Source organism: Brassica napus, chromosome C2 (genome assembly GCF_020379485.1).
Source record: "Brassica napus cultivar Da-Ae chromosome C2, Da-Ae, whole genome shotgun sequence".
In the NCBI taxonomy this organism is placed as follows: Eukaryota; Viridiplantae; Streptophyta; class Magnoliopsida; order Brassicales; family Brassicaceae; genus Brassica; species Brassica napus.
In genome coordinates, this window is record NC_063445.1 from 50,821,289 (window position 1) to 50,836,005 (window position 14,717).

A 14,717-nucleotide genomic window follows, 5' to 3' on the forward strand; every position below is an offset into this window, starting at 1 on the left:
TTATGTTAAGGTTAAGGGATTCTAAGGTTAATTTGTACTCTGTTATGTAATTTTATATTAAGGTTAATTTGTACTCTTCTATCAAATTTTAACTGTTTATCTCATAATGGGCTTATCCATATCCAATTAAGAAGCAAACCCATTTGAATTAATGTAGTTTCATAATGTGTACAAAAGTCATCATTATACACCCTCGGTGAAGGTGTACGAAGTCATCATTATACCCCCTCGGTTACGTAAGCTTCATAACGTAGTTTGAAATTAGGGCTACCTTCTGACACGGAAAAGACATCTTCTTTATACATATTTGTACTAATTAATGTATGAACTTAAGGTATTCTCATCTCTCTCTTCGTTGGTGTACGAACACGCGTACACTAATGGTTTTAACACGAAAATAAATTTAAGTGAACTCTGTCTACGACAAGAAAGTTTCCTACTTCATTTCATATGGTCTAATCAGTCGGAGATTTAATTCTACCGAGGAGTCGCAACGATTTAATTCGCATGGTTTAAACCGAGGAGTAGTAATGGAACGCCGCGTCTGTTACCAAAAAATTAATTAATTATTTTCGTAATATATATACTACTCTGTTGTCATTTAATATCTTTTTCATCTTTCTAAACACATTCTCTGCAAACCTCTTTCTCTGCAAAACTCTTTCATTCCAAAAATGGTGTCTGATATCAGCCAGGGCAAAATGACCGTCGCAAAATACAAACGATTCTTTTACAGTTTGCCTATAGTCGGCGAACGCACCGAGCAGCAGTTGATCCTGTTGGCCAAGGCCGGTTTGAAGGAAGAGATCCGCGACGGTCTGGAAACTGAGGAGTTCGCCACACTCGAGGCCCTGTTCGAGGATGCGGAGGAAGTCGAGGAGGGGTTAAAGGAAACACCTCCATCCAGCCCTGGCAAACGCCGCTGCACAAGCCCCGATCACCGCAGTAGCAAACGTGCTCGCAAGGCGGAGAAAAAAGGTGACCAGGAGGATGAGGGTTATGGATACCCCGGCAAAGGAGAGACAGGGTTAAAGGACGATGAAGAAGGTGACAACTGGGAGTGGATGCAGATGGACACGGACGTGGATGACGACGCTTCCGACTGGACCGACGACACATTGGGTTCTGGGCAGTTCAGGATGGACAACTACCCAGACAGCTCCGGCACCGACTCCAGCACCTCCGACTCCGACTAGGAACCTCCTCCTCTTTTAATATTATTGTTTTTTGTAATTATGTTGAACTCTTTTTTTTTTAACTCTTTATTATATTTTATAATAAAATTTATGATTTCTGTTAATTATTGCTGTCTTTTTGTGCATGTTTAATATTGGTAAATTTAGGAATTGCTAATTATACGAATACTGACGGTCTACGAATACTAACGGTATTCGAATACTGACGGTATACGAATACTGACGGTATACAAATACTGACGGTATACGAATACTGACGGTATACGAATGGGCTTAATGACCATGGGTTAACCAAGACCAACCCCAAATGGTCTGACCATATTAGGCCCAATTGACATCTCTATTCATAATTCCATTAATATTTATCTTTACTCACTTTTCATTGATTAAACGGTATACGAATACTGAAGGTATACGAGAGAAAATGGTATACAAATACTGAGGGTAAACGAATACTGATGGTATACGAATACTAACGGTATTCGAATACTGACGGTATACGAATACTGACGGTATACGAATACTGACGTTGTACGAATACTGACGGTATTCGAATACTTAAGGTCTACGAATACTGACGGTATTCGAATACTTAAGGTCTACGAATAATTCCATTAATTACTCACTTTTATTACTCAACATTCATAACTAGGGATGTCAAATGGGCTTAATGACCATGGGTTAACCAAGACCAACCCCAAATGGTCTGACCATATTAGGCCCAATTGACATCTCTATTCATAATTCCATTAATATTTATCTTTACTCACTTTTCATTGATTAAACGGTATACGAATACTGAAGGTATACAAATACTGAAGGTATATGAGAGAAAACATATAACATTGACGAATACTTTAGGTCTACGAGAGAAAACAGATAACATTGACGAATACTTAAGGTATACGAATACTTAAGGTCTACGAATACTTAAGCTATACGATAGAAAACAGATAACATCGAGGATAACATAAATAAAGTCCTAGAGGATGTGAGAAATGTTGCAGCATATCCAAAATAGCCTGCAGTTTTTACAAGAACCTTCAAAATCGACTGTGTAATCATGGCCATAAAGGCAGCTTGGTGACTTGATTACCTCATCATCCGGAAATTTGAAAGATGCACCATATCTGTTCATGTATGGCGCTCCAAATGATATCAATCGCCACTCTAGATCAGCTCCCAGTCCAACTATCGCATCCGAGCGAAGGTCATAGTGATTAGCTTCGAACTGCTGAAACAGTTTACTGGCTTCCTTGTCATTGCCAATACACACGTTGAAAATGCCGACTGCTAAAGTTGATAAATCATGATTTGGGACATTTGGTTGCAATATTCTAATACATTTCTCAGGACCTACGATCAGTGCTGCATAGAGCCCTTCATAGTAGATAGCGTTTGTGTTGCCAGCTGTTACGCACTTGATGAAAAACTCCCGAAACTGACCACCAGTGCAGATTTGACATGTTGCAAAGGTGACCATTGGCTGAACATTACACTTCCTTAAGACGGAGGGTTCGTGGACAAGTGCATAACCGCGTTTCCCAGCCCGCAAAATACCACCAAGATAGTAGAATGAATCCGCTCCCACCATCTCTATTATTTTACACAAAATTTCTTCTGGAAGATTGGGGATGTTTAGAGATGCCATACTATTGAGTTCTGTTGGAGATGTTTATCAGAAGCATTGAATATGTATATATAGAATAAAGAAATAAACAAAGGAGTCTTATGAGTTACTAGGAAAGTTATTGTCCCCTCCCACATTTTGTACCTAACACACTCAGAGAAATAGTTATTGCAATCAATTTTTAAATTTTACACTAATACTTATTAAATGAAACAGTAAAAACACCAACAACTTCTGAAATTGTTTTCCTTTGAAACAAATAACTAACACATATGGTGAGATCTTGCATGGATATTATACTCTAATAACCCTAAACCCTAAACATGCAACCCTAAACCCTAAACACTAAACCCTAAACCCTAAACCCTAAATATATAAGAAATACGATATAAAACCTTCAAAGATAAACTGATCTGTTTGAATTATAGTGTCTGGATGAATGAAAAGATACAATAACCGTTAACAATTCGGTTTAACAAACGAAATGAAGCAGGCAGTATACACGTCTTCAACCATCGTTTTGAACTTTTGCGTTTCCAATAAATTCTTCATAGGTATCCATCGCGTATTTCTGACGGAATATGTCCACCTTTTTGTCATCGATCTGCCCCATATCCTCATAGGAGTATCCCGCTGCATGCATTTCCAGAAATTTGACCGCGCATGGTCCACAGTCGCCAGACCTTTCGTTGAAGTAAATATTGTCTGGACGCACCCATGAAAATGCTTGGTCTTCTTCAGGATGACTACTATCGGAAGGAGGCGAAAACGCAGCTAAGACATGAGGCAATGCGCGTAGAAGATAAGCCATGTGCTTGTTCACCTCATTATCGGACTCATTAAGGGGAATGTTGCAGTCCAAAATCTCCACTTGTCTGCATGTCAAGTTGATCACAAGACCAACCCAATGATCTTTTCCCCACATCATTGGGGCGTACACCCTGTCCACATCAACCAACAACACCTTCTTGTCATTCCGACGCGGCGTTTTTCCGGTGAAACTGAAACTGACAAGCCCTCCCCAGTTGAATCCCAATTTATCTGAGGCCTTCTCGAACTCTGCGAACTTTGATATGATGCCCGCAATACTGAAGTAGTCTACAAATCTGCACCTCCGACTCAGATAATTGCGTCCATGTCGCCTTACTAGCATACTAATTAGCACAGAAATGTGCTGAAAAATATGTACAAACCATTAGAAAAATATGTACAAACCACTTGAATAAAACGGATTAAGTTCTGATGAATTGAATACCTCGGTACTGACCCAATTTGTTGGCCGCGCCAACGACAGGAAGAACTTATTTGAGACATGGATCCCAATAACAATTTCGAATTCCCTGAAATTTGAAAACAAACCAAAAGTCAATATTAAACATTTGACAGTCCAAGAAATTTATACAGTATATCCAAACAACTTACTGTGCCGGTTTCTCGCGGAGAATTGACTGAAACTCTTGAAACTGCGCTTTCTCCAAGTCTGCTAAGGGCGTATATTTGGGTTTCTTGCAGCTTTGGAAAAGCTTCTTCAATCTCTTGTCTGGGGTGTACACTCCTCCAATCTTTGTTGAACGTCTCGGAATACGCTTCGTCTGGAGGTCATCTTTTTTGGTTGAGCTTATTGGAATACATTTCCCTTCTAGCTCTGCTTTTTTTAATGACCTAGTCAGATATCGACTCAGCTTCGAATTCCCAACGTCTGGTGTGCGAGATTCAGTCATCGGATCATCCTCTGGCGGTGTCTTGTAATCTTCAGAATTTGTCGGTGACGCTTTACCACCTTGTTCCTCCGGCGGAAGGACGTAAGATTCAGGATGAGACCAAACGGTAAGCATCCTACAAGTGTTCTCCTGTGGATCTTTATAGACATTGTCACTCCGTGTCCCCTTTTCAACCTCTTCTGCTAACAAATTTAGCCCTGATATTGGAGACTCATCTCCCCCCTCGCCCTGACAACGTTCAGATATAGCTCATTCAAATACTTCGATTCAGATGTAGTTTAACATTAAAATACCTAATCAACATAATCTGTACACCTGGCAAAATTATCTGAACACTTGACTAACTAATATGAATACCTCTGATCTCTCACCTGAAAACTATCAAACAGATCAGTATACCTGACTACTTAAGCTGAACACCTCTTAAATTAACCTGAATACCAGACCAAACAAATGAGTATTCCTGTAAACCTCATAAATTAACATGAATACCTGAACTATTAACCAGAATACCAGACCAAACAAATCAGTATTCCTGTACACCTCAAAAATTAACCTGAATACCTTAACTAAATAACCTGAATACCTGACCAAACAAATCAGTATTCCTGTACACCTCACTAACTAAAACGAACAACTGATAATCTACGCTGAATACCTGGCCAAACCAAGCTGAACAGCAAAACATAATATATCTAGAGCCTATAAATTCATTGTTATAATCTATTTACCTCCAACGGTTCCGGGAGAGTCGGTTTTGCTGGCTTTGATACAATTTCTGGTCCAATCGGCGTTGAAACATCGACTTCTGGAATGTTTGCCGACTTCGAGAAAGAGGGGCCTTCGCCCGCCATTGAATCTACCTACACGTTGAATTTTCCTCAAAAAAGTTAGACCGGGATTCAGGCATTGTTTATCATTAAAAATTGTAGGAGCAGTTTGATTACCTTTTCCCAGAAGCGAGCATTTGGCGTACGGCCATCACAATGATTATCATGCATTCTCATCGTCTCATCGTCGCTAAACCCATCGCCGTTGTTCTTCTTGTGTTTCTTACTATCAGACCAAAATATTTCAGCTTCATCATTACCATCACCACTGAACGGACGTCGCTTCTTTGGACCTTCCATGCCGGTAGGGTCAGCGTGACTGTTGTCTCTGTTTGTTTTACCGGCTGCTGTGTTTTGCGGAACCGTGAACGAGCCTCCCCTATCATGATGCAACCAGTCAAAAATCTCGTTCCGCAATTTACCCAACTGGGTTTTCAGTTCAACTCGTATCCACTCTTTCAGCTCTTGCTCCTTATCTGATAAGTTTCCTGGTTCAGCCTGTTTACATATCCCACGACGAGGTCGAATAGGACGCTGAGGCGCCTGAGTCGAACTTCCAGGTTCATCACATGCTTTCCCAAACCGCCTAGACGGCTTTTGACACTTCTTTTTGACACCAACACCTTCAGCCTTTTCGGCTGGCTTCAGAGGTGGAAGGGATGAATCACCTCCTCTAAAGTCTGTTGCTTTGAACTCGTGCCCTTCCCGCATTCGACGAACTAAGTTATCTATTTGGGGATCGATTACTTCTTTCTTCCACTTTGGATCCCCACCTTCATCTGGGATTGAATACGTAACAATAACCTCAAACAAAGAACACAAACATTCATAAGTACACAAAGTTTGAGCGTCTTAACTTCTGTTTTGCAAATAAGATAGACAACAACATTGTACCTCAGTTTGGGTTTCCACCAGAAGTATGTCTTCAAAATTCAGAAGTGCATTTGTTGAGTCGCATCCTTCTGGTTCTTGCAAGAAAGAAGTGGTTTTATTAGGTTCGGGAATTTTCTCAAGCAATGAGGGGATAGCTTTAAAAGCAAAAAGTTGCAGCGCCAGAGGGAACCCATAACACGCTGTTGACTGCTGTTTCAAACGAAGGCGCATGACCGAAAGGGATTTATCCATTTTAGAAGGATCAGAAGGTTGAGGTGGTGTCAATCTAGACAGAGTGCTGACAAATGCCTCTCTCCCCCATGGATATTGAAGAAATGATCTGGTGTCTTTCAGCATCTCGACGTAAGCAGGCGTCACACGAAGAAGTTTGTGACCACAAACCAGGAGCCCATCTACAAGCGCAATGAGAGCTAGTGGCAACCGCTTCCACTCAGGAAGACTAGGCTGTTCAAGCATACGAAGAACATCTGGTACAGTCACGTCTTCATCTTCAGTTTCAAACAACTCTTTCCACATACGTCCAGGTGTGGCATCGATAGATTCTGACCCGTTTCCAACTTTTTCCCTTTCAGGCTCGCATTTCAGCCCCGTGATGTCTCCGAACTCACGCAGAGAAAAGCGTAGTGGCTTGTCTGCAAACAAGAACCAGAGCTCATATAGGCGCATCGTAACCAGCTGACGGCTGAGGAGAGAATGTACAAGTTTCGCAGAGTTTGAGCAGCGCGATACAGGTAAGTGGAACAGAGCTCCAAACTGACTTCCTAGCAGACAATTCATTTCAGGGGGCCTCTTAGCAACTTCACTAACGATCCAATGATACTCGCCTTTGAATAGATGTTCAGTCGAGGTTTGCCAGGATAGCAATTACGTGCGAACAGTCTTTCCGGGAAAGTCGGCGTGGTGACAATAAATTCCGGCTCGGTGGATGCAGCTTCGTCTTGTTCAGTGGATGCAGCTTCTTCTTGGTCGGTGGATGCAGGTTCCTCTAGTTCGGACTCCGTGCTAGATACTGAAATACAATGACCAAATCCAGACATTTACCCAACGCTTTATTTTTAAAAACTTTTTCCAAAGAATTTCACAGCGAAGCTTAGCGAAAGGAGATACCTGCATAACGAGACGCAGTTTTGCCTAGTCGGGGAATTTTCTTGGGATTTGCTTCTCTATCACTGGCGCATTGACTACGAGTCACCCTCCTCGAGGGCGTTACGCTGGAGGGGGATACCATGCCGATCTGGGTACAGTCGAGAGTGGTTCTTATGTGGGATTCTTCTTATGTTTGGTTCTCAATTGCAGCTGTTTAGATGTGGTTCTGGTATATTTTAATATAAGGGATGTTTTGGTTTTTCTAATTTCCTTCTTTTTAATTCTTTTATTAGGTCTTTTTTTATTTTTAAATAAAAAATCAAGAGATGGCACGGTCGTAATATCAAGAACCACGCGCGCCCTCTGTCGACATTTCACAAGTCTGGAAAATGCGATTCGTCCAATTTGCTAATTTAAACTTGAGATCGCCCAACTCCCTAATATCAAATTTGCAATTTGTCCAATTTGCCAATTTTTCCTTGAAACAAAAGCAAATAAAAAAGAAAGAAGCTAGAGTATTGTTATAGTTACGATTAGTTGGAGAAAAATAAAGAAAACTATCCTAGGAACAATAAGTGTTTTATCTTGTAATAAAAAGTCATAAAGTGACATTAAATGTAAGAAACTCTATTTATGCAAAATGCGTAATTAATGTCGACGATAATCATATCCTTCTGACCTTTTACAAAAACCTAACGATTGCATGAGTGAGAGTAAACTCGACCTATAAAGGTCGGGAACCTTCTTCCATCATTCTTCTTTACTCTCGTCAGCTTCTCCATTTTTTTCAGCACCTGAACAAACATTCCTTTTCAAAATTTCTAGTCATAATAAGGAAAGAAAAGAAGGAAGACCTCAGGGAAAAGTGCTGAGCCGAATGGATCATCTCCTTTACCTGCCATTTCCACAGGAACATGGATCAATATGGACATCCCGTGTCTCAGAAGTGCACTGTTCAATTGCTCACACGATCAAACGAGAACAGACGTGAGAGGATATCTTATATCTAAGCATGGTGTGTAGAGAGAAAGTACTGAAACTTATATAAAACATACAGATTTGTAAAGCTCTTACAAGCCGAACCAAAGATAAAAAAAGCTACTTAAGTCTCTAGTTGCTTTGTTGTTGGTATTGTTCGTGGAGAAGAAGAAACAACGACAATGAAAATGCCGCAACGGATTTAACATCCCTTCCGTTGGAACGCTGGACCCTTTTCGGGGATAGTTGGAAATGTGGCTGTCCAAATACCAGATTTATCAAAAAAAAAAAAAAAAAACAATGAAAATGGACGTGAAAGGAGAAAAATTGGCTATGTGCATACATACACTATGCTTTAGCTTCGGTTAATAGACGATTCTTAACTTTTTTTATATTTTAACTAAGATATTTTAACTAAAAAAAAATTAAAAATCGTCTCTTAACCGAAAAATATATAAAAAAAAAATGTCAAGTTATGAGTTAATCATGCTCGTTTTTATATTTTTATGTTTATTGTTGCCAATTTACCCTAAATGGGTATTAAAGAGAAAAATTAAAGGGATTAAAAATGAAAAGGAGGATAAATTCTTCAGATTTACAATGGAAAAAAAAAAAAACAAGAGTTGAGCAACTAAAGAATAATTGCATATACTGACTACTGACTGTATTCACTTATGGCGATCTCTGATTCTCTACAACCGGCGTTTTGGTCAAAACGCAGCTTCACCGTTCGATCAGCTCTCCTATTCCTGCAAAAGATAATTAATAACCTATAGAGGTCTCAATAAATCCACAGCAAAGTACTCTACACTTATGAATTATGCAGTTCAAACAATGTAAATTTTTAAAATAAAATAATTTCATATAAACGAATAAATGGCGTTTGAAACAATCGTTTTACCTCTAATTTGACTGGTCTGAGCAACTCCCCTGGACTCGAGTGGCCGAGATAGGCTCAATGGTGTTAACGGTGGGGATGCTATTCTATCTTCGTTACCTTCAACAGCTCGTTGAGCAACGGTTATATGGTTTCTTGAAGGTATAGAGTAGCTTCGAGGAACGACCAATGGAGGAACCGGAAGTGGCGAGGCCACAGTGTTTGAAGTGGACGGAGGAGCAAAGGTGACAGTGCTGTGTCTTTCTTGATTCCATCCTGTAAGAGGCGCCGAGTGACCAACGAGACTAGGGGATTTGGCTCGTCTTGGAGGTGGTGCAAAGTGGCCTGGTGGTCTCGGAAGCTCGTGAAGTTCGTTAGGCCTGGGAGAAGCAGGAGGTGGTGAAGCGGTAGGGGAGACTGATGAATGAAGGTGAGGTAGGGGTAATGGAGGAGGAGTTGGTAGAGGACGAAACACGCCTGAGGAAACGTCGGTGGTGGTGGCGGGTTTTGATGAAGAAGGTTTGATCGGTCCAGAAAATGCATGTCTTACGTGCTGCTGATGATGCTGATGCGCGTCCGTTGTGGAAGGGCGAGGGAGACGGGCGTAGAGGCTGTTGTTTTCTGCGTCTTTTATGCTTTTTATGGGTTCTAAAGGAGACGAATGCCATATGTTTCCGGCGCTTTGGTTTGCTGGCTTCGGGTTTAAAGCTTGTTTTGAGTACCTTGAATCGCTTGGTGTCGGTAACACGTAAGCATTGGAAGATGGATTCGTCTGTCTCAGCCTTTCTGATAAATCAGGTTTCTTCTCCGGGAACAACGGAGCTGAATGGCTAGTCATTCTGTGATCACGGGTTGAGAGAGAAGCAGCTTCTACCCTCTGCTCATTTGCTCTGTTAGCAAAACCGAGTTCTCCTTCTCTATTAATGTCTTGGCCATCACCATCATCATCGTCATCCTCACTAGCTTCCACTTCATTTTCATGAACAGAGAGATCACAGTCGATGTGTTGTTTCTCTGAAGCAACTCTTACATGACGCTCTACTGCCTCGAGCGATTTCATTCCAGTGTAAAACAGACGCATCTAAGAAAATCATAAGAGAACACCACATTTCCATAAGAAATGAATCATTATAAATAGTAATGAATCATTATAAACAGAGATGAATCATTATAAATAGTAACTGAGTTTAATCATTTACCTGAGCAGTGTGGTGACGGACTGCTTGTGTCAGGAGACTACGAGCTTGACCTTCCTTGAGAGATTTCAATCGAAAAATGCACATCGTTGCTTCGTCATGAAACTCATTGTAAGCAGGTCTCGAGTCATGAGGAATATGTCTCTCTCCTTTACTGCCTTTAGACCTTCCTTTATCTTTCACAAGCGACATCTCAAACACGTTTCTGAGATGTTTACAAGTTAAGTAGTATAAGACAAAGAGTTTATCAAACCAAAACTTCATTATTGAAATAAGCATACCTCTTCTCATCGCATTGTTGCTTCATATCCTGCTCAATTGTAAAGAGAAGAAAGAGTTAAAAAAAGAAGAAGAAGAGAGTATGTTCAGTAACATGAGTAGCAAAAAATGGCATACCTCAACAGTTCTGAGGTCCTTAAGAAGCGCTTCTGATGGGGACGTAATGGTCTTGAATATATGACTACGCTGAAAAGTAAAAACAGTGACAAAGTAAGTTTTCTCTATTTCTGCACCGTTCGTGTTTGCACCAAACAGCTGTACTTACATAAGTGTCAAGAAGTTTTTGAATCTCAAACTGAACTTTACCGCACATAAACAAGATTCTACCTACATAAGAAAACAATGTTACACAATACAGCTTATTATATACAAATAAGGAACGTAAAAATTTTAGAAAGCTTACTGCTTTCTTCGTCGTTATGAGGCGCGATTTGCTCCAAACAAGAACCCATCTCTCCCAACGACTCAGAGAACTCTGAAAAGTAGTAACCATAAGAGTGTAAGAGATCATTCCCATGTTAATCAGAAACATATGAATTGTTGGTTCTTTCTTTACCATAAGCACTATTTGCGGTGGCAGCAGCTGCAGCGAGTAGCCTATCATAGCATTCTCTCATGTCTTGCATATCCTGAGACAATGACATAACCAATCAGCTAAATAGTGTTTATTCAATTGTACATAAAACTACCAATCAGCTAAATACATTTTTTTTTTTTTTTGGTAAAAAATCAGCTAAATAATTTTGTCTTCATGTTATTGATGATATTAGGGTTTGTAAACCCCCAAATCTAGTCTAATTGATTGGATTCGCTACCTATATTCGAGAGCTTCTAGATCTGCTTACCAGAATCTAACATCAGAAACTCGATCGAATTTTCCAAAATTAACTACCTACACAGCATAAAACCCTACTAAAATCTCCACCGTAGATTTCGTCAATCACGAAACTAAATCGGTGAGAGATTACCTTCCCGGCTCGATCGAGTTCTTCAATCTGCGCTGTAGCGACGAGCTCTCCTTTCTCCTTCGCGTCGACCTTGTGCGATGTTAACCTCCTCAACATCCCCATCGAAGCTTTCATCGTATCCACCCACAGTGAACTCTAGACGAAACCTTGATTACGAAATTTCTTCAGTTTAATCGAAGAGAGAAAAAAAAAACAGATCGAAACAGAGAAGAAGAGAGACGGAGACGAAACCCAGATAACAGCAAAAGGAAGGATCCAACGGCGGATATCTGTTGTTATGTGGTTATATGAGAGATACGAAACGACACGTGGCGAGATCGTAACGGATAAAAGAGGGAGTGGGGAGAAAGAGTCAAAAGTCAAAGATTGATGACAGGGAAAGAAAGCGATTATCATTATTTGGGTTTGACTGCCAGTGGATGGGTCAAACATCTATTGTCTTTTTTTGACAAGTAATTATTGGTAGTATTTGTTTCTTTTGGAATCGGACTAGTATTTAATTGGGATTATTAAATATCCCGAGTTAATTAAACTCTGAGAAAAGCTGTTGGCGAGAACAACAAAAAAAAATCATCTCAATTTAGCAAAGTATTGAACAGCCAAATTAAATTCATAGACTGAACACAACAAAAATTGAAGAACAGTGTGCTACTTTGCTCATTAGTCATCACTAGTTTTAAGGTTTTGACGTGCGTGAATGGTAATTTGATGTTTATTTTTAAAATTAAACATGGTTATATAATTCGGCTTGTTACAAACAAACAAACAAAATACAATGTGAATGATTTAGTTAAGAGTCTTAAGACTAATCTAACCGAATGACTGATAATCTAGTTGGGTAACTGATCGAGTATTGACCCAGTTGAGTGGAGTGGTTAGGGCTTGAGATAGATAGAAAGAGACTGTTCTGAGTTACGTGCTGCCAATCCATATTTGTATGGATGGCCTCAGACATGTAAATAAAAGAAGTAATAGTGCAACTGGTCACAATATAAAAAAAAATGAAATTTATATCGTTTAGAAAAAAAAAAGACTTATATCGTTTATTAAAAAGATGAATGCGAAACAAAATGTGAAAGGCTATGAAGAGAAGAGGACTGACGAGACTGGAGCAAATGTGTAATGGATTTCTATTTTCCTTACGAGTGCCAAGGGAGCTAAAGTCTCATGGGATTCAGTTTGCACTTCTAAGGAGTATGGAGGACTTGATCATGACTCAGTCCCTGGTACAAAATGCTTGGACTTAGACTTATCTTGTTACTCTTCACGACATCTGGTTTTTTGTGGGTTTCATGGGTGAGACTCCATCAGGACTTAAGAATTTTTGGACTACTCATACTCATGGAAGTTGGATTTGAAAATTTCTTTGTAAACTTAGGTCAATGGCAAGACCATTTGTTTTTTTTGTGAGATTTGTTGTGGCATGCTGCCAGCTTTTGGTAAGATAATTAGAATTTCCTTGGTCCTCTAATTGATCCTCTAATTGAGCTAACCGGAGATGATGGTTCTAGAGTATCAAGTTTGGATCACTAGATTTAGTCAAAGTCGGCTTTAACAGTGTTACGGATCTTAGAGAAGTTTTTTTACTTTTTAAAATTTATATGGACAATTCTCGTAAATAGACTATTTTTAAGTATTGTCTCAAAAATAGACTCTGAAATAAAAGATCACTTAAATAGCCTTCATTAAATGTTCAAAAGACTTTAATACCCTCAGTTAATAATATACCAAACAAATAAAAAAGAAACGGAAAAAAGACTCGTCTTCTCTCGCTCGCCAACGTTCTCTCGCTCGACGGTTACGACGTCCGCCATCGATACGCCGGAGACAAATCACGCTGAACCACCACGTCACAGTCTTTACAATCTATAACTTAATCAGAATTACAAAGAAGGAATCTCACTAAGCTTCATTTACAGAATTTGGCTTACTGTAGAAGATGAGTTCATGACCTTGCTTTTTGGTAAGCCATTTTGAATCTTTGATGTTCCTAGTTATTTTTGACCGATGATTTATTTCTCTCAGATTCAAATTTTTTTTAGTCTGATTGCGTGATATGATATTGTTTCAAACATGTGTGTGTCGATGTATTAGTTATCTTGTTCCTCTAAAAGTTGTATTTTTTTCTTGTTAAGAATACACATGAAAATTATAGCTTTTTCTTGTTCTCGTTATTCACAAGTGTAATGTGCCTCATTAAACTGTTTGGTACTGTTTGTAGCTGAAGAGAAACACCATTACCCGAGAAGTTGTTATGGTAAAGAGAAAGCTATGTTGCGTTTGTTGTCCAGCGAGGGAAAGGGGCTTGGAAGTTGTTGGAGCTCAAATCAAAGGTTGCTTAGTTTTGGGAACACAAGGTTTTGAAGTAATGTTTGGTACCTTCGATTCTGTTGTTTGATAGACACAGTTGAGTTACATCAGATGCTATTTTCGAGAACCAGATGTGTGGTATTTTTAGTTGTTTGGTTTACGCATGTTTGCTTGTGCTTGTGAAACTGTGTAGTGTTTTTTTAAATTTCAGGAAGGATTTGGGTAGTTTCAGGAAAGCTTTCCCGAAAATCCGATGTTAACAAATTTGAAAAACTTTTTGCTTGGTATCTTGTTCTGCTTACGCATGTTGATATCTTTGGTAGACTCGTGAATGTTCTTATGACATTGTTAGTCTCTTGTTGTTTTGCTTGTGAAACTGTGTAGTGTTTTTAAAATTTCAGGAATGATTTGTGTAGTTTCAGGAAAGCTTTCCCGAAAATCCGATGGTAACAAATTTGAATACTTTTTTTGCTTGATTACACATGACAGTAACAAGATGGAAGATTCATTACCTCTCAAACTAGCACTGCCTGGGCTGAAGTACCCTACTGGTTCAGAGCCAGAAGAAAGATTGTCAATAAACCAACATTCAAACAATAAAATGAAAATATTAGTACTTATATCATTATGAACATGTTTTTCCAAGATGCTACAAAGCCTTTGACTGTGATCATTTCGCCAAACAATAAAAAGGTAAACACAAGTAATTTTTGGAAGCTTTTGTATGTGTTCATGATCCCCTTCCTGATTTG

General features: G+C 39.4%; 2 protein-coding genes across 3 annotated transcripts; both read right to left on the bottom strand.

Moving 5' to 3' along the window:
• Positions 1–3,117: 3,117 nt before the first annotated feature.
• LOC125581463 lies at positions 3,118–6,088 on the bottom strand. Its single transcript, XM_048746943.1, has 5 exons — positions 5,495–6,088; positions 5,279–5,410; positions 4,249–4,775; positions 4,082–4,166; positions 3,118–4,000 (listed from the first exon to the last, which is right to left on the bottom strand). The coding sequence occupies exons 1-5, from the start codon at positions 6,086–6,088 to the stop codon at positions 3,335–3,337; spliced, it is 2,004 nt and encodes a 667-aa protein (XP_048602900.1). The 3' UTR covers positions 3,118–3,334.
• Positions 6,089–8,875: 2,787 nt separating this feature from the next.
• On the bottom strand, positions 8,876–11,930 carry LOC106347734 (uncharacterized protein At2g33490). Of its 2 annotated transcripts, none has more exons than XM_013787328.3 (9): positions 11,656–11,930; positions 11,244–11,316; positions 11,091–11,162; positions 10,953–11,014; positions 10,805–10,873; positions 10,690–10,718; positions 10,412–10,613; positions 9,237–10,293; positions 8,876–9,105 (listed from the first exon to the last, which is right to left on the bottom strand). In XM_013787328.3, the coding sequence occupies exons 1-9, from the start codon at positions 11,767–11,769 to the stop codon at positions 9,098–9,100; spliced, it is 1,686 nt and encodes a 561-aa protein (XP_013642782.2). In that variant the 5' UTR covers positions 11,770–11,930; the 3' UTR covers positions 8,876–9,097. The 2 variants fall into 2 exon arrangements, with proteins under 2 accessions (XP_013642782.2, XP_013642781.2); XM_013787327.3 differs by having other exon boundaries at positions 8,876–9,084; positions 11,656–11,929.
• Positions 11,931–14,717: the final 2,787 nt, after the last annotated feature.

Coding starts and splice junctions, on each gene's coding strand:
- LOC106347734 (XM_013787327.3), bottom strand. CDS start 11,769: ATGAAAGCTTCGATGGGGATGTTGAGGAGGTTAACATCGCACAAGGTC. Junction 10,719..10,804: donor AGGACCTCAGAACTGTTGAG/GTATGCCATTTT, acceptor ACAATTGAGCAG/GATATGAAGCAACAATGCGA. Junction 10,294..10,411: donor TCCGTCACCACACTGCTCAG/GTAAATGATTAA, acceptor TGATTTTCTTAG/ATGCGTCTGTTTTACACTGG.
- LOC125581463 (XM_048746943.1), bottom strand. CDS start 6,088: ATGCGGGAAGGGCACGAGTTCAAAGCAACAGACTTTAGAGGAGGTGAT. Junction 4,167..4,248: donor CTCCGCGAGAAACCGGCACA/GTAAGTTGTTTG, acceptor TTCAAATTTCAG/GGAATTCGAAATTGTTATTG. Junction 4,001..4,081: donor CAAATTGGGTCAGTACCGAG/GTATTCAATTCA, acceptor CATATTTTTCAG/CACATTTCTGTGCTAATTAG.